The sequence below is a fragment of the Corvus cornix genome, chromosome 8, assembly GCF_000738735.6.
Source record: "Corvus cornix cornix isolate S_Up_H32 chromosome 8, ASM73873v5, whole genome shotgun sequence".
Taxonomy (NCBI): domain Eukaryota; kingdom Metazoa; phylum Chordata; class Aves; order Passeriformes; family Corvidae; genus Corvus; species Corvus cornix.
The window spans coordinates 19,612,909-19,631,123 of record NC_046338.1 but is presented as its reverse complement, the minus strand read 5'-3'; the positions used below and the strand labels follow the sequence as shown (position 1 = coordinate 19,631,123).

General features: G+C 37.6%; 1 protein-coding gene across 2 annotated transcripts in view; it reads left to right on the top strand.

The window, feature by feature from the left end:
• Window positions 1-18,215, top strand: part of OLFM3 (olfactomedin 3) — a 56,171-nt gene that overhangs the window by 22,163 nt on the left and 15,793 nt on the right. The window contains exons 1-2 of one of the 2 annotated variants that reach the window (XM_010409231.4): window positions 11,201-11,353; window positions 16,273-16,419. In XM_010409231.4, the coding sequence (XP_010407533.1) occupies window positions 11,225-11,353; window positions 16,273-16,419 (276 nt within the window). In that variant the 5' untranslated portion in view covers window positions 11,201-11,224. Of the gene's footprint in view, window positions 1-11,200; window positions 11,354-16,272; window positions 16,420-18,215 lie in introns of those variants that run through there. The other variant, XM_039556014.1, reaches the window with a different exon arrangement.

Here is an 18,215-nt window from a genome sequence, read left to right as displayed (position 1 = left end):
AAAAAGCCAGTGTCTTTGAAACTGTTACTGCCCTTCATTAGGCAAGTTTTCCTGTTATTCCTGACAGGCCCCTGCTAAAATCCTACACTAATGTACCTGCCTTCCTTCCCCCTTGACCTCAAGAGAGCTTAGGAGAAGTAAGAACACAGGCAGGAGGTGCTTCCCTGCAGCAGCCATATTTTCATACTAGAGAATGTATTTCCACCTCCTTTTTTCTTCATTATATGCTACGCTAAAAAAAAAAAAAAAAACCACTAAAAACTAATTCTTGCAAATAGCCCTATGGCATGCCATCTGGCCCCAAAGAAGACAAATATTTTCCCTAAGCAATGGCTGAGGTAGATTCCATCTGGAATCACTTTTCTCCTTATTTGTGACAGATTGACTCTGTTGTATTCATAAGAAAACAAATAAGCAATAATTTGTTAGTCCATCAAAAGCAAAAAGTCAATAAAAAAGAAGTATGTTTGAAATGCAGTTTCTTCACTTTCCCACTTTTGAGTTCCACAATATTATCTTCAGCATCTTCCTATTTCTGTCAAATCATCTCTTTTTATATAGATTTTAAATCATTTTATTCTAGTTATAAATCTAAAATGGATTTTCAAAGCTAACAATTATGGGCCTTAGTGCTTTTTTATTGCTATTTAATTGCCTTAACACCACCAGCACTTTGACAAATCGGCTAACAATTTTTTTTCAAGTTTCATGTTAGTAGCTTTTACTGTTATTGTTTAATCTCTTGGTGCTTTTTTAGAAGCAGGAGCTGTGAATCTTGGCTAGGAATACACTAATGGAAGACAAAAACTCAGAACAGAATTTTTTCTTGGTCAGGACGGAGGGCTATAAAATTCAGATAAGAACTGTGTAGTCTGAACTGTACAGTAGCTTTGATTGAAATTTCCTTTTCTTGTTTTACGATCCTTGATACGAGTTTGTGCATGTTTTTAAAATCGTCTTTTTGGATTGAAAACGCTCTCAGGAGCTCCAGAACAAGTTGTGTGCCCAAAGTTATTTTTTGCCCTTTTGCAAACAGTTCTACTTTCTGTAGCACTGTTGGCCAAGCTGCAGGAACTAATTACAAGATTTAGTAGAAATATTTTATTAAATTTCTCTGTCATTTGCTAATAATTTAGTTAAATCTCCCTGTAAAATTAATATCAAATCTTGAAGGTTATGTAAATGCCTTCATTAATCAAAATCTTGGCCCTTTTTTACTAATTAGATCTAAAAGTTTATGTAAAACTTCACCAGCATTGCCCATGAATTTTATTCTCACACTCATATTGCTAAGCAGTCCTTTAAAGACTCACTGACTTTGTGATTCCTAGTTGTTGAATTCCCCCTCATTAAAGCTAGAAAGAATGCCTGCATTGAACTGCTTGTGGACAGAAACCTTTTTCTCTCTAAATCAAATCTTGCTTCTTAGCTATTCATTGATGCTCACTCCTCACACATTTCATATGTTTCTCCTATGAGATAATAGTGGTGTTTTAATTTTGATACTGTAAACAGAGGATTATGACTGCACATGGGGATTAAGTGTGGGAGATGATAAAAGAATAGCCGTAAAGTGCTGAAGAGACTTTTTAAAAATACAGGTTATGGAGAGTGTCAGTAAACAGAAGGCTTCTGATGGGATATCGGCTGAGTCTTCATCATTTATACTCCACTGTTGTCAGCTCACTAAATCCCACAAAACTGCAAAATTCCAGTCATGTCCTAAACTAGGAATGACCTTGTTTCCTTTGGTCATAAAATGCAACTGTAAAAGAATGACTATAATGTGACATGATGTGTCATTATGTTTTTTTAGTATACATTTTCACCTTCATTTGGAAGATGAAATGTGAAATTTTTGTGTGGGATAAGTCATTGATCAGTTTGATGTCAGAACTGCTTACTGTGCTGTAACAGCTTTGTTGTCTTCCACTGTCACAGCCTGTAGTATCAGACACTGCTCTGTACAACTGCAAAGCAACACAAAGCCCAGCCATTTCCCACCATCTCCTCAGCTGCTGCAATCATGGTCTGTAGTAGCTGAAAAACCACCCACTATTAGTCCAAGAACACAACTTCCTAACTCAGAGAATAGGATTCAGTGCCTGTTTTAGAGACACAAGAGAAGAGATAAAGGGTAGCACGTGACAGGGTGAAGAATCACAAGTGTTGAAATTATTAACTTTTAAATATCACCATGCAAGCTACATACTTACATTGTGAACATAGTTGTTTAGACTATGTCTCCAGTTTTCCTTTTCCACAAGTTTGAAAAAATACCTATGTTTATGTCAGTGTTTACATTGGCCCACAATTTTCTGTGCTAGTTTTATGAGATCTTTCAATGGACACCACTCTCTTGTAATCAAAAGAATGTGGCCTCTCCTAATAGTTGCTAGCTTCTGCCCATATGGATTTTTCTGAGCATTGTGCTCATACTGAAAGTCTACAGAGTGGTGTGGCAATCACACCTGAGTCAAACCCCTGGTAGAAATGGAGGAAGGGAAGTCAGAATTCAAATCGATTCTTTCAAATCAGTGTAAAGATCTCTGGTTAGCCAGCACATCTACTGAGCCTGGGATCCTGGAATATCATGAGCTGTATGAACTACAGTAACCTTATTTGTCCCTAACAAGAGGCAACATTCAATACTAAGAATATTAACCAGTTCAGGATTTTAATTCTCAAGGAAGGATCTCAACCTTCACACAGCAGGCAGTGTGCTTGAGGTGATGGAATGACCAGGCTGAGGATGGGCACACTACCATGACTGCCACTGTGCCCATGCATAAATACTAAATTTATGAAAAAAGGTGCTTTGAATTGTCTTTTAGGCATCTTTCTTTTGGTATACTCAAGTTGCAAGGTAGGAGCAAAGAGGCAGAAATCCCTAATAGCTCACCACTAAGTATGTCTCCGTTTTTTCAGAGCCATTTTTTCCCCATCTCTTCCTTCCTGCAGCTTTCTTTTCCTTCCTCATAAGAGTGTTAAATTATTTCAGTAAAAAAAGAAAAAATAGGATAAAGGGGAAGATAAATTAAAATGAGCAATTAAAATCCCTTAAAGTGAAATATGATTTAAAACTTTTATTTCTGTTCTGGAAAGTGTAAATAGGGCATTAAAAAGGCAGCTAGAAAACAGTATGTCATAACTTCGGTAAGGCTTATGGGATACTCTCTGTTATTTTTCTTCAAGTAATACAATTTTGATTCTTTCCCAGATAAATACCTTCAGTTCTTCTCAGCATTATTCAATTCAGAAACTTCCAGGATTGTTACAGCCTTAGAAAATAGCAAGTGTTTGCTTTCTATACCCTTATTTAAACATAAGGGTATTTTACAGCATCTTTGATCTGGGATTATGCTTTGTAGCATATCCATACATTGTTTTACCCACTGCTGAAATGCAGCATGTTTTACTGAGCTGAAACACAGCACCTGGCTCATCGTATTCAAAGCACTACACAGCATTTAGAACAGATTAAGTATCCAACTGAAAGAGCAAGAAGCATTTTGCTAGACAGAACACTGGAATTTGGCCACGGCATTCAGATTAACACCTCTGTCTTGCAGACAAGATAGCCCATAGAATTTTCTCAATATTCACTTAAACTACTTGTAAGCTTTCATCCCTGTTTAAAAGTAAACTAGGCCTTCCAGGATGGTGTCGAGAAGCAGTATACATTAAAAACGGATTTGCTTGCAATGAGACACATTCAAAAAATATTTTTATTTGAAGATTTTGCAGGAAACATGGTGCTTTCTGAACAGAAATGTAATTTTCTTTCTCAGTCTTTCTGCCTACAGAAAAAGATCTTTGTATCTCAGGAGGGAAATTTTAATGCCACCGTTGTTAGAAAATGCAAACAGGAAGATGCTACAGCCTTTAAATGCCTTTATCGGTGCCATGCTCATTAAACCTATAAACTTCTGCTTAGTACCTACATGTGCTGTAGCCTCTGGGGTGCCAGACCACTGGGAATAAGCTCAAGTTTAGACTTCTGAAGAATTTTTCCCTATTTCATCCCTACAGAGGATACGACAGGGATATGTTAGAAAAGGGTATCAGCATGATGTGATAGTTTAAGAGACTTGCCAAAAGAATGTATGGCAACATGGTGGGATGAAGGGCAAGTCAGCAGGATAGGATAACCCTTGCCACCTTGCTTTTTCATTACTCAGTCTTGACAATTATCTGCATTGGGAAATACAGGAGAATACAGCCAAGTGTTTCTGTAGTGCAAAGCTGTACATTTACAAAGAACAAAGACTTGCTTGTCAGAATGCAGCAGAAATCAAACAGTAGATGGTTCCTTTGCTCTCAGTTCCAAAGACAGCACTTGGCCAAATGCAGACACAGCCATGCTACTAAATAAAAAGGAGATGAGCTGATTTCTGGGCTCTGAGGGACAGCTGCTTTCCACACAGCAAAACTACTCTTTCCCTCTTGAAATGCTGCATCCGTGTCCAAACCATCTAACTGAAGCATGCCCAGGCATAAAAGGAAAAGGTAATTAGGGTGTGTGGTACTAACAAACACTATGGTTTGCTATGGGCCAGCATTCAACCCCATACCTCCCCAGCCTCTTGTATTTATAAGTGCAGACATACCCTACGAGACATACCCTTTTCCCAAAGACAAAATTTCCTTTTGAGAGGGTATTTTACTTTGCAAACCCTTTCCACTTTCTTCATTTCTGTGTTCTTCTCACTTGCAAAGATTCAAGGAGATTTTTAAAAGGCACTGAACAAATTTACCTGTATCGATTAAAAATGACAGTCCACAGGCAAGCTCCCGTTCAAGGGTCTGTAAGTGCTGACTGCAAAGCTGTAAGCTTGCATTAACCAGAGGAAGGGCCAGTTATACTGCCCATTCTCACAGTCTAAAGGCACTTTGGCTCTAAGTAGCTTAAGTCTCTGTTTTCTAACATCTAGTCGCAATCAGAGCCAGCTGGAACCACTTATTCAATTACTACAGAGTTTACTGATTTTCATGGCTTAGGCTCTCTCCAGGATTATATATGATCTAACTTCAGTTTCAGCTCCTTTAATATCTTAAAATTTACCCTCAATGAAAGCCAGCTCACCTACCTCACACCCATCCTCAACAGAATAATATGTATTTTGAGGATGGAAAATTGTACATTAAGCATGAGAATTACTCCAGGAGAACTTCTGTATAAATTCTCATATCCAATCGGTACAGTTTTCAAAGGAAAGAAAAACTGCAACAAATTCCAGACCCAGAACTGTCCAACATTGCACCCTGCCATTCTGTAGATGCTCAGAGCAAGACAAGGGATCACAGAATCTTTGAAAAACGTCCAGATTTCCAGCCTCTATTAAAGGAAAAAGGACTGCCTGCACAATCTTTAGTCATTATCTACTAAATAGATGTCTCCATATATTTTAGAAAATACGCTCTTTCTCCCATTAGATCCATCATATCACACATTTGAGGGAAAAGCTTATGAGGTTTTATGAGTACCTGATATAAATGTTATTGAAAATTAAAATAGCAGGAAATCAAGAGAAGAAGCTTTTCATTTCACTTAGTCCTTCCCCATCCATTTGTTTTTCCCAGTTGTTTCAATTAACTGCAGATTTTCCTAAACCAGGCTGCCCATCCTGCTTCCTGTTTCAGTCAATTCTCATAATTCTTCTGTGGAGACACTACTTTGTTATTCTGTACACTTGGGATTTGCTAACAGCAGAACACAAGACAATAAGTGTGAAAAAAACATGAAAATGTTCTCTAATGTCTTCACTCAAAAAAAGCTCCCTGAAGCCTGAAAAATGAACCAGCAGATAGCTAAGACCACTTCAGAAAGATCACCTCCAGAGCATTGGTACAGAAGCATGTAATAGACACCAGACTAAAAATCCCTTGCTAAATACTTCTCTAAGTGTCGCTTGACTGCAGAATGTCACTGTATATGCACTGATGAGCTGTGAGAAGATATGTTCTAGAAAGGGCACATACCTCTCAAACTGCCCTTACAAAGAACCTGGATATCGCTGCTCACAAGTAGCACTGCAAAGCCACAGGGTTTTGTAGAACAAAAACAGTAAGATGAAGAAGGCACAGTTCTCTAAATTCAGAGAACTGCAGTTGAACTGATAGCACAAATCTGTGCTTTCTCAGTCCATCTGCAGCTCTATGAATTTTAATTGCCATTCCAGTTCTGAGAACTTTGCTTTGTACATGCATTAACGTAATGTGAATAAATAATCATGTGCAGGAACACGACTAATGACTAATGTACTGCCATTTTTTAAACCAGTGTACTACTGAGTACAAGAATATGTCACATGAAGATAAAGAACTACATACACTATAGAACACTGCCATGAGGGAAGCCTTGACTTTTCTTCTTGAGTTTACTTTCTAAACCTAACCTGTCAAAGTAGAAACCTACTGAGATGTAAGATTCCTGATTTTGCTCTGCTTCAAAGGAATCTAGTTAAGCCAGCTGAGCCACGAGTATGCAATCACTTCTACATAAAATGCAAGGTTTCAGGTATTTACATTATAGCATTTACCCATGAATGCAATTTTGAATTGCAAGAATTATTTAAGGTAGCATTGCTTTTTTACATATATTAAGTAAGTGACATCAGGGTTAAGTGACTGCTGCTGAACTTCACTGTTTCCGTTCTTGCAAATCCGTATTTTCCTCTGGCCAGAAGGTAATTAGACAGTTTTTGGGGTGGGTGCCTGGCTATATTTTCACATGTTGCTGACTCAGGACATTTGCTTTGTTGCTTTTCCGAATTGATGTTAATTACTTTTTATTGTACAGAGATCCTACTACCTCAGTTGTAATAAGATAATGTTGGGATGTATTCTCATTTTCAATAGACTCAATCCCTATCAAAATGGAACGGGATCTCAAAGTGAAAGTAAATATCAGAGACAGGAAGAGCCTTCAGACTTCTTATTAAATAAAGGCCTTAAATAATACTTTTAATAACCCTAGTAATTTGTAATATATTAATTGAATACTACAGAACTAGCATACAATAACATTAACAACATTGAAATTGCTACAGATTGACAGATTTTTATGTAAGATCAAAATATGGCATCTGAAGTTATTCTGTATAGATGCTTCCGTTTTTGCTGACTTTAGAAGTTAATTAAAAGAGGAAGTTATCATACCAACAGAAATTTAGGGTAATAAAGGTTATTGTTCAGATTTTAGAATTGCTGTTGCATTCTAGCTTTTGTTCAGAAAACTAATTCATAGCATAAACTATACATATCATAAACTAGAATTGCAGCTTTTAAAAAAACCAGAAAATACAGAGCTGAAATGAAACACAGATCATAAGGTTTTGTTTCTATTTCCTAGTAAGATGAGAATAACTCTTCAGTTATTCTGTGGCTTCAGGTATGATCTTTGTGTATGTTACCTCAGATGTGGTACAAAAATTTTCTACTTTTTGCTTGCCATTTTTTAATTTACCCAATTATTTATAGTAAAGTACAGCTAAAATTATTTTAACATTCTATTTCCTTAACAAAAAGGGCGGTTGGACACTTACACAGTTCTGGTAAAAACACAAACAAAATATAGTTTCATTGAGTATTCCACTGTTCAGGAAAGATATTTTTAAGACTGTTCCCATGTACACCTTCTCTAGCAATAGTGCTCTGAAGCAATACTTGACAAATGGGTGCAGAGAATGGGAAATACCAGACACACAGAATATGGACAATTACACAGAGCAAGTGCTGTCCCTGTCTAAGCACATCTGGGGCTGGCATTGCCTTTGCAGCAGCCCAGGATGCAGCTGCCACATACTTGCAGCCCTAGCAGAACGGGTTTCCAGCTTTCCAGGGTGAGCCTCACTCCTGCAGGCCCTGGGCCAGGGCAGCCTGAGGAGGCTCCCAGACACTTGTACAACCTGCCCTCGTCCCTGCACTGCAGCACAAAGGGGCTTTAAAGCCCCAGTGCAGCTACAGCAGATCTGACTTCAGCACCATGGGGGTGCCAGCATTCTGGTAATGTTAAATTATATAACTAGCCAAGAGGACTAGAGCATCATCTCCTGCTGAGTTCTTTAAAGATGTATCTAGCAGCAATACTGGGAATTACATGGCAGCAAGCTTTCTCTTCTGCAGTTAAACCAGTTGGAAGAAAATAAAGTGCTAAACTGCATTAATGAATATTCTGTCACAAGAACCAAGCAGCATGTCATCTGTTAGGAATAATCATAATAACCCAACAAACAGCGTTCTTTCCAGGAATTGAAAATACCCTGGATGAAGGATAATCAGCAGTAATTATTAATCTGGGTATCAGAAAAGTCTTTCTTTGCCTTTTGAATGTATCTTGTCAAATGTTAAAATTCAGGAGGAAACCAATTACATTCTTTTGTGAAACAGCAAATGTTGAAGAGAAGAAAACCGAAAATGTTAAAAGCTGCAATTCAATGTGGTAAAAAAAAAACTATCATTACATTCAGGAAATGTCTTGGAACTGAGGGAATTAGTGTGCTTATTAAACTTCTGAAAGAGGACAGGAATAAAAAAAGGTGATAAAACTGATGCATAGAATTTTTTTTGTATTAAGTCTAGAGAGTGTGCTGAGATACTTCAGAATAACCTAATAAAACTGGAAAATTATCCAACATTATCAAGTGTTACCTTATCTATATTGGAAGTAATCAGTGGAGGTCCTTGGGAAATTTACAAATTGCCAATGAAATGTGACAGTTCAGCAAAAAGCCTCATTCTTGATGTCAGTCTGGACAATTCAGTGTGTACATCTGTTCAGAGGACGACTTTAAGCCCCTCTCCACAGAAACACTTAACTCCTGGAAAGCCTCAAATGCCTTTACCTGCTAAGCCCTTCATCAGGCTGAGGTAAAGGCCTGACTCATCTCTCAGTCTTAAAATCACAATATCAAGAAGAGGCCACAGAGACTCTAAAGAGAAATGTGCATAATGACCACCATCAGGCAATCCAAGCTTATATGAACTTTATCTTCTGAAATACAGAAAATACTCCAAGTAAAACTTCTGTGATTGCATAGCATTTCTCAAATTTGCGATCTATACACCACTTCTAGCAACTACATTCTTCACAAAAGACATCATTAAATTGTGGAACTCCATGCAGGTGAACGTTGTGCCTCCTGAAAGTACAGATGACTTTAAAAATTACTTGAAAAATTCAGAAGGCAGCATCATAAACACAAAATTGCAACTTCTGGCCCAGTAAGTGTCACAGTTTGCTGGAAGGTTACAACAAGGCAAGTATCACTGTACGTCTGTTCTCTCCTTGCACTTTGCTTTTAAGCACCTACAGCTGACCATTATGGACAAAGGAGCTAAATGGATCAGGGAGACTGATGCAGTGCAGCTTTTTTTCACTGGGATACTTTTCTTGTAAATCAGCAAAAAAAATCGTGTTTTCTTGTTCAGACATCAGCAACTATCAGTTAATAGTTTAAAAGCAATTCTAGTTCTCTGGAGAAAACAGCCCTTGTGTGTTAGTTTGTTCCAGGACTTCTGGACAAAGTGTGTGAAATAAGTCAAAAAGCAGGCAAACCAGCGTGTGCATTCAGTATGCTACAGGTAAATAAAACTAAAAAATGTTTAGTATTTAATTATTTTCATATTTAGGTCTTCTACTGCAATGTTTATATATACAGAGAGGCTAGCAAAAAGCTTATTTTTCTGTGCAGAAGCAAACTCATATTCTTTCACTGTATTCAAATATCTCTTCAGTGAATTAAGTTTTTGAGTATTTGAAACATTTCAGAGCTCACCTTACTGTGTAACTACCACAAGACATTTAATACTTGGATACACAGATTTTCTATTGCTGGGAGACTCCTTAAGTTTCTATAATAGCTCTCAATGGTTTCTTCAATTTCTTTTAAAAAAAAAAAAAAAAAGGTTTACGTGTATTTTCCTTAAACTGCAGAAATTTATGTAAATAATTCTGAGTGAATACTGGAAGAGAAATGTCTAGCCTGAATTGGTGTACAAGCTCTGAGGATCTGAAAAACTGTTTGCAGGGTTACAGTAGCTTTAATAAATACATTCATGATGACACACACCTATAAAAATGCATCCCTTCGGTTTCATTGCACACAGGGTTCCCTCATATAACTGCCAAAAGTCCTTAAGAAAAAATAATTTTCTTTTCTAAAGCAAATTCAGAAACTAAGTTCATAACTGCCCTCGGGAAAATGCAGTAGCCTGTCTCCCAGAAAACTTTATGCATGTTTCTCTTAAATAATTGCCATTAGAAGTCCTCACTCAGCACTTCTTTTACAAATAATTCTTAAAAAGTAGAACTGCCCCTATGGCACAATGATTTCTAGACTGTTTTTTCTGCTTTTCTTTCCCCCCTACACTCACTAAATATATGAATAAGATAAATTGCTACAGAACCTGGAGCTCATGCTACAGCACTAGAGAACAGTAGATTTAACAGCAGAGCCAAAAGAAGTCTCAAAATGTGCGATCCCAAATTTATCTTCTGTTCCCATCCAGGCACCAATGAAGACATAGTGAGTCTGCCAACCCTGGAAGTAATGCAATAACTCTTGGTACAAAAACTTGTAAACTAACAAGAACACTGAGAAATATGACTCTTCACTGCCTCAGTGTTCTTTCATGAACAATAAAGATGTTAATAACAACCTGTGCAAATAATAAAGTCACCGATGTTTGTAATTTATGAGAGCAGCAAATCAAGGCAGGTCCAGAAAGATGCTTTGATGAGCAGGCTGACAGTTCTGCCCCTTCCCATGGACAGGTGCAGTACCACATTTACAAAAAGACCTGAGCATATTTCTGCCAAAGCACTGATGAGGAGTGGGGCGTTATTTGTGCTCAGGCTTTTGCATTTTAGACAGGAGCACGCTGCTCTGCTAGGACGGAACTAATTAAGGGCTAATTGACTGTCTAGCACCTATAAAGAGATAATTCACCCACACCATCTCCCACTGGAAACTGCAATGACTATTAGCATAGAAAGGATTGTTTATTTAGTGGTCAGCATAAGACAGTCATAAGTATTTGCTAGTAAGAGCAGAAAGACAGAGGGCAAATGAGGATATGGATGTTTTTAATGGATGATTAAATCTGGGTACCTTGATCTCCTTTCATGCTGTGGATGTTGTGTGCTGCAGTCACGCCTCTCACTGCCAGCCTACACTGGGATGATAATCACTCACTATGAAAACTCATTAGCTCCACAGCAATGAGTCCTCCGCTGCTGAAGCTTGGTGCTGTTCTTAGTACCATGGCAATGATCTCTAACTGGATGTCCCAAACTCTCCCTTCTCTGGTAGGACTAAATACCACCAGAATAACCACTTCAGATACTCTAGTAAGTAGCTGTTACATGTTGCAAGCCATTTAATGCTGAACTAGTGTTTAAGTGCCAGCAAAAGCTTTAGTTTCTTGCCTCTTTATAAATCTCTTTTTAAGCTACTAATCTTCCTATCATGTCTTAATGCATGCTTCTTTTTGGGCATCATAAAACCACACTGGTGAGCAGGTTGTGGTCTTACTATGAAAGGGAAGATTTCAAAATAGTGTCCTTAAATATTTAAGAACAAATACCTTCATCTTGAATATGGAATGCTAAAAAGAGTACAGCAGTGGCTTTTCGTTTGTCTAGACTGCTCCAGAAAAATGCATTGCATAGAAAAATTATATCTGGCAGTAGGTTTCTTTTTGAAAACTGGATAATGTTACATAGTAACTATTCACTACAACATGCAAAGGGTCTGATTCCTTCCTATTTTTCTTTATTGGAGTACAGTTAAACAAATAAATAGCTGTTAGAAACAAAATAAAATTGCTGCTAGGAGGTTGGGTACCAGAATTTTAGAAAGGCTGATAATGGGAATAATACAAATGACACAAATATCACTTTGTATCATTGACGCTCATATACAGCAGCCTCAGTTAGTGAAAACCTGCAGGAAAGCTGTGAATATGAACTCATGAAAAGCCTAAAAAGTCAAGTAACAGTTTATTTGGATGAGAGGGAACACTGTCCTGGTATTCATAAATTAAATTAGAACATCGTTTTCCTAAATGCTTAGTAAAACACTCTTGTCTATGTATCTTTTTGTGTAACTGCAATCAGATGTTTACATAATAGGAGGTTATGTAAAATATTAATTTAACTATTTGTATAGTAGTTCACAATTCTCAGAACTCAGAATTTTTGTAACTAAAAATTATTTATTTACTAACCAACATGTAATAATTGAATATATGCATGCAGGAAAAATACTACTGCAGAAAATCACCATATTTAGTCTGTAAATATTACTACTTTAAAATTAACTATGTTGTAAGAAAAATTCTGTTGTCTTTTAGAGCAGCAAGATGAGAATACCAAGAAAAGCTCTATTTTATTTTCCTTAAATGTAACTTCATCTCACTGAGTTACAGTATATGTTTCTAGTTCTTGTGGCTATATATTATACATAGAAGTTCCCTATTGTATTTACATCCAAGTTTAAAGTTGCAACTGAGTAACTACAAGATGCACACTAGTTATTATAATATATAGAGAGATTTATATACACACACGCATATGTGTTTACACTGATATGTTCACATTCCAAGTAATACAAAACTGTCATGCTCCCCTTGGCTACAACAGGGCACTGCTGATAGAAATGCCTTCTAAGTATTATTTCAAGAACGTTCTTTTCACTACTTGAGTTGAGCTATATGCATATTTTTTTGTTTTGATAAGGGTAACAGGAGTGCCAGTAGAGCTGGGAAAATGATAATAAAAACTTGATTATCTGAGTTTGGCAACATCTGCCAAATAAAAAAAAACATGAATTGCAATCGTGTAGGGTTCTTTCTGCACAAAACCAAGCACCACAAATCTGGTACCTTTCTCAAAACTTTAGATGTTGGACTTTATGAAAGAGTTTATGCTGCAAGTGCTCAGTAATACCGAGGTCATCACTGAGTGATTTTTAGCTGCCATCAGAGTTCCCGACTGGCAGCTTCTCCAGTGAACTCTGCAGCATGAGCACTTCTCCAGAATTTCTCTCCTAGCACATACACAGCTCATAAATTGTGTATATTGTACGAGGTGAAAAAAGAACAAAACCTCCCAATTTCCTGCCTGCAGCTGGAAGAATTGTACAAGGATGTGGGGTCAGGTAAAGGGCCTCCTCTTTTGAGCTCTGTTTCAGTACCAGTGTTGAAATTGCAAGACAAACCAGAAAATACTGTTTATGTTGAAGCAAACTCCTAAGTAAGGTACTGTCATTTGACCTGTCACTATAGTAACAACAGAGGTAGCTGTAACAGTTTTATCAGAATATATAAAAGTGCAAGTGAAAAAATAAATCTTTTACAAGTGAAATAAGTCTGTAATACAGCAGCCTGCCATGGCAGTGGTTAATATTGGGCTTTATGGGGACTCCTCTGTTTTCCCAAGATTTTCAAGAACTAGCATAACTTATTATTGTTGTTTTCCACTTGTTATTTCTTTTCTTGCTTGTTTACTTTATTACCTGTCAGCAGTAAGCCTGCATTTGAAGAGTTGATGCAGTAGCTTCTGTAAGGTTTTGATGCCTTCTAGCTCTTTCTCTGCACAGCAGTTTCTACTTGAGGTAGGGATTAAATGTCAAACTAAAACAATAACAGAAAAATGAAGCAAGGTGCACCTTTGCACACATGCATGTTTTTCTCTGCCATCACTTACATTACCCATCCTAATTAATGAAGGAAGCCTAAAAATTTTGGTACTATGTGGGTGCTTATTAATTCATGGGCAGTCAATAACCATGCTCTTGGTTAACCAGTCTCTCACTGTGAGAAATATTTTCCCAAATAGAAGTTACCTTTTTTAATCAGATGTATTTTAGACACCATAAGAGAGTACCTGCTAATTTAATCACTAAAGTGTTTTTTATTTCCTTAGATAAAGCCTAGACAGACACTTACAATTTCTCTGGCATAAATAAGTACCTTTGATAACAGCCAGGATTATACAGCTTTACTATAGACTGCATGATCCTGGAGTCTCATACATTGTCCAGTGCAGAAAACTTAGTTGAACCCAGTCTAAATGTAGCAGCCATAAGGCTCAAATATAATAATTTTTCATAAACTTATATTAATTCCTAAAGGAATTATAATCAGAAGCTCTAGGTTCCTGAACATGTTCCTGAACTTCCACAAAAACATTTGTTTCCTTGCTGTTGCATGACCACACTGTTTGGCCATAAGTTCTACTGACAAACATAGAAACTAATGGGGTAAATGGAGCTTACACTTTTCAAGGGTTACAGCCTTGAAAGGCTGCACTTGTTCAAGCTTGCAATTTTAGTAGCTTCTCAAAACTAATTTAAATTGTCTCTGCAGATGTAATTTTGTTTAGTTTTTATTGTTCTCCATGTCTCAAGCTAAATTCCTTTTGCTCTAAAAATTAAGGTGCAGATAATGCCATAGAACCAGTGTAATTTAGCACTGAACTCTGGATATGTCTTCCTAGCAAAACCTAAGGCAAGATCATCTTTCTACAGTCGAGAGAGAGAAAATGGGCAAGGTTGGAAAGGACCACAGTGGGTCCTCTGGTCCAACCTCCCTGCTCAAAGTGATCCTAGAGCACATGGCACAGGATTGTGTCCAGATGTTTCTGGAATATCTCCCCAGTGAGGGATACTCCACACCCTCTCTGGTCAATCTGTTCCAGTGCAGTCACTCACACAGTAAAGAAGTTCATCCTCATATTGAGGTGGAGCTCCCTGTGCATGAATTTCTGCCCATTGCCTCTTGTCCTATTGCTCAGCACCACCCAGCAGGGGCTGGTCCATCCTCTGACACCTCCCTGCAGACACTGACAGCCACTGATGAGGTCCCCTCTCAGTCATCTCTTCTCAAAGCTCAACAGGCCAAGCTCTCTCAGCCCTTCAAGTCATCTACATTATAGCACTTTGTTTTTCCTTGCAAAACATGGTTACAACATGATTTTGATTTTCCTATTAACTCTGCAGTAGAAGGTCACTGCCATCTTCCATGACTTCTTCAGGGGAGTCACTGTTGTGAAAAGACTGTGCTGTTTTTCTTACCTCAATCCACAGAGATACTGGCAGCTCTGAAGAAATGAGGAACTCTGCAACTCATTCTGCACTAAGCTGCCAGGAAAGCATCAATATCAAATCTGCCCAGTTTAAAGAATCACTTTCTCTGCTGGCACTGAATACAATTTTATAATATAAGTAGCAACTGATTCCAACTGTGTCCAGACCAAAATTACTTCAATGATATCCGTTAGCATCTGTACTATGAAATTCATCACTCAGTACAATATTAGCAAAGAGTAAAGTACAATATTAACTTTAAATTACAATTTTAAAAGAAAGTTTAAAAACTGCTGCTTGTATCTATTAAGTTCCATCACCTGAGTCCTTTCAGTCTTCTCACTATGTTGTTTTCTCTCATTCCTACGCTGTTTCTGTACATCCCATTAAAGAGATACCAAGTCCCACACAAACATTAAATGCAGTTCAGTGTTACCCTGCTCTGCAAGCAAATGTGTTGGTTTTTTTTTTTTGCCTTTCTTTCTTGGTCGTGGTTGCTGTACAAAAGAACAGGTTAGGAATTTCCAGATTTCTGCTGTCCCAGTGAAAGACATGCAGTGTCTTTATCACCCTGTGCCTTGCTTGCCATGAGCCCCATTCCCCTGGCCTAACCAGACACTTTTCCATCCTGCCCTGAGCAAGCCCCTGTTCCCTTGGCTAAGTGTAGTGGAAGCCCCTGGAGAACAGTTCCTGTGAGCTGCAGCTTCAAGAGCAAACCTTTTCCTCCCCCACGTCCAAACTGCTGCTGAGCCAGTTCCTACCCGTGAGTCACACACTGTGCTCTCCCTGGGCTCATGTATTTGCTCTTTCCTGTCTTTGTTGTTTCCATTAGTCTAAAGTAAAAGTCATTCAGGCTGAAAGGACATGTTTGTTCTCTGCTGATGAAAAACTGTAATGTCCCTTTGCAAAGAATTAAATCACCTGGTTTGTGCTGAATCACAAGCAGAATACTGCTCCACCCTGGAAACCGTGTGCTAAACTCTTCTAGAGAACCATTGCAAAGGTGTGAGATGTGGCAAAACTGGGAAACTACCAAACTAATTAGTTCAGATTAATAATTGCTGACTAGTAGGAACCTCATTGCAAACATGTACTGCAAAAATAAAAATATTCTGCTGTAGTGTTTTTTTCAAACAATAAAAAATCAGTTCCTTTCATTGTTATGATTTTGTTGTTACAGACTCAGATTAGCCCCAAGGAAGGGTGGCAAGTTTATAGTTCAGCCCAGGATCCCGATGGCCGCTGCATTTGCACTGTTGTTGCACCTGAACAAAACCTATGCTCAAGAGATGCCAAAAGCAGGCAACTGAGACAACTACTAGAGAAGGTAAGTCTTCCCAAAAAATTCCTCCTCTTGATCATTAAACTTACTATGGATATCAACTGCTTTCCCTCTAAGTTAATACGTAATGAACTACTGATGAGGTACCTGATAAAAATTGTTGTTCAGGGTATATCCCCTACCTGTGTTCTCATCTCTGATGATTATTTGTCTGTTTTCCTTATATCACACCTTTCCCAACCCAAGTTGCATCTTCTCTCTTATTCGCTCCTCCCAAATTCTTCCTTACACACAAGACAGATTTTTCTGTGTAAAACCCGTTACAAATCCCACCTCAAATGCTTTGTGATTTAAACTACAACTTCTGCTTCAATCATACGAGACTGCTGAAGGTCATTTCTTTTATCAAAAAGTAATGAGAGAGACACAACAGCATCTTGAAAGCAAACTGTACAGAGGATAAACAGTTCTAATTTTTTCATTGTTTCTTTCCTCAAGTTTATTTATTCATTTTCAGTGGTGCAAATTTTCCCCAACAGTCCAATTCTTAATTCCAGTATTATCCACTGTTGCACATATAGTGAAACCAGTGAAGTCTTGTTTTGCATCAACAGAAAAAATGCTGCAACTATAACACAAACATTCTGCATTCCCTGTATAAGTAACCAAGGTTATAGTTACTGTATCAGAGCCAGGGGTACAGAACCTTAGGCCTGAGTGTTTGAACAGTAGCAAATATCAACATAAAATGTAGACCTTAAAATACATTTTTAGCACACAATTGTTAGTATTATTCTAGCTATAGAAAAATCATTCCAGTGCTAATATAGAACCAGATCCCCATAGATTTTTGCTCCCTGTGCTTCCATGAACTTCAGAAGGGACTTAGTGTCAAGTCGTGATAGAACCCATAACATGAGATGCAGGGAGAGGACATTGATGGACCAGCAGAGACAAAAGGAGCTGCCTCCCCTCATGCTGTCTGTTCACTAAAGAAAGGAAGACTTCAGTCTTTGCTCCAGCATATTTCCCAAATACTAAAATATTACTGCAAAAAAAAAAGAAAAAATTACTTTCTTTTGAGGTGGGGGCTGGAGAGGTTTGTTAAGATCACAGCATAGTTTTTAAGCTGCCACAGAAATGAACCCAAATCATTAGCCTCTAAAAGCCATTTTCTTACGATTAGAACTGTGGCAATCACGGATATGTAATGTTGTATTACTACTTCCCTGAGTCCATGCAGTCCTTTAATTAGAACCTCTATATGAATGTGTTTTCTGCCAAATGGAAACGCTCAAAGTTCTTCCAGCACCCGAAGGACTTTATTTGCCTGCTTTCAACAATTAGATAAGGGAAAAAAAAAAAAAGTCTGCTTTTTTCATTAAAAATCCTTTCTCAGAACTACTAATGGCAACTGTGCAATAACTAATGTATACTATTTTTAAGAGTACTTTCGGAATCCACACATTCAGTAGATCATAATGAGTTAGTTCCAAACATGAATACCCATTCAAACATTGCATATTCTTGCAAACCACAGGAGTACTGCTGGGTTTGTTTTTTCCTAGGAAGGTACAATTTTTTTTTTGTTTGAGCCAAAACTTCAATAAGGTGCGTAATACATTTACAGCAATCTAGTTTTCTCACATTTTGGGAAAACAAAACACTTACTGAAATAGAATAACTGCACTTGGAAAATGTGTCATTTTTATGGCTGGCAAAAGCATTGCTTTCATAACAGAAACTTTTAGAAGTATGTATAATTTACTCTGGATGACAGTTACTGTTGCCTCACTGTAATAAAAGTCCTCACTATAGCTACAAAATCACTTGCTCTTTTG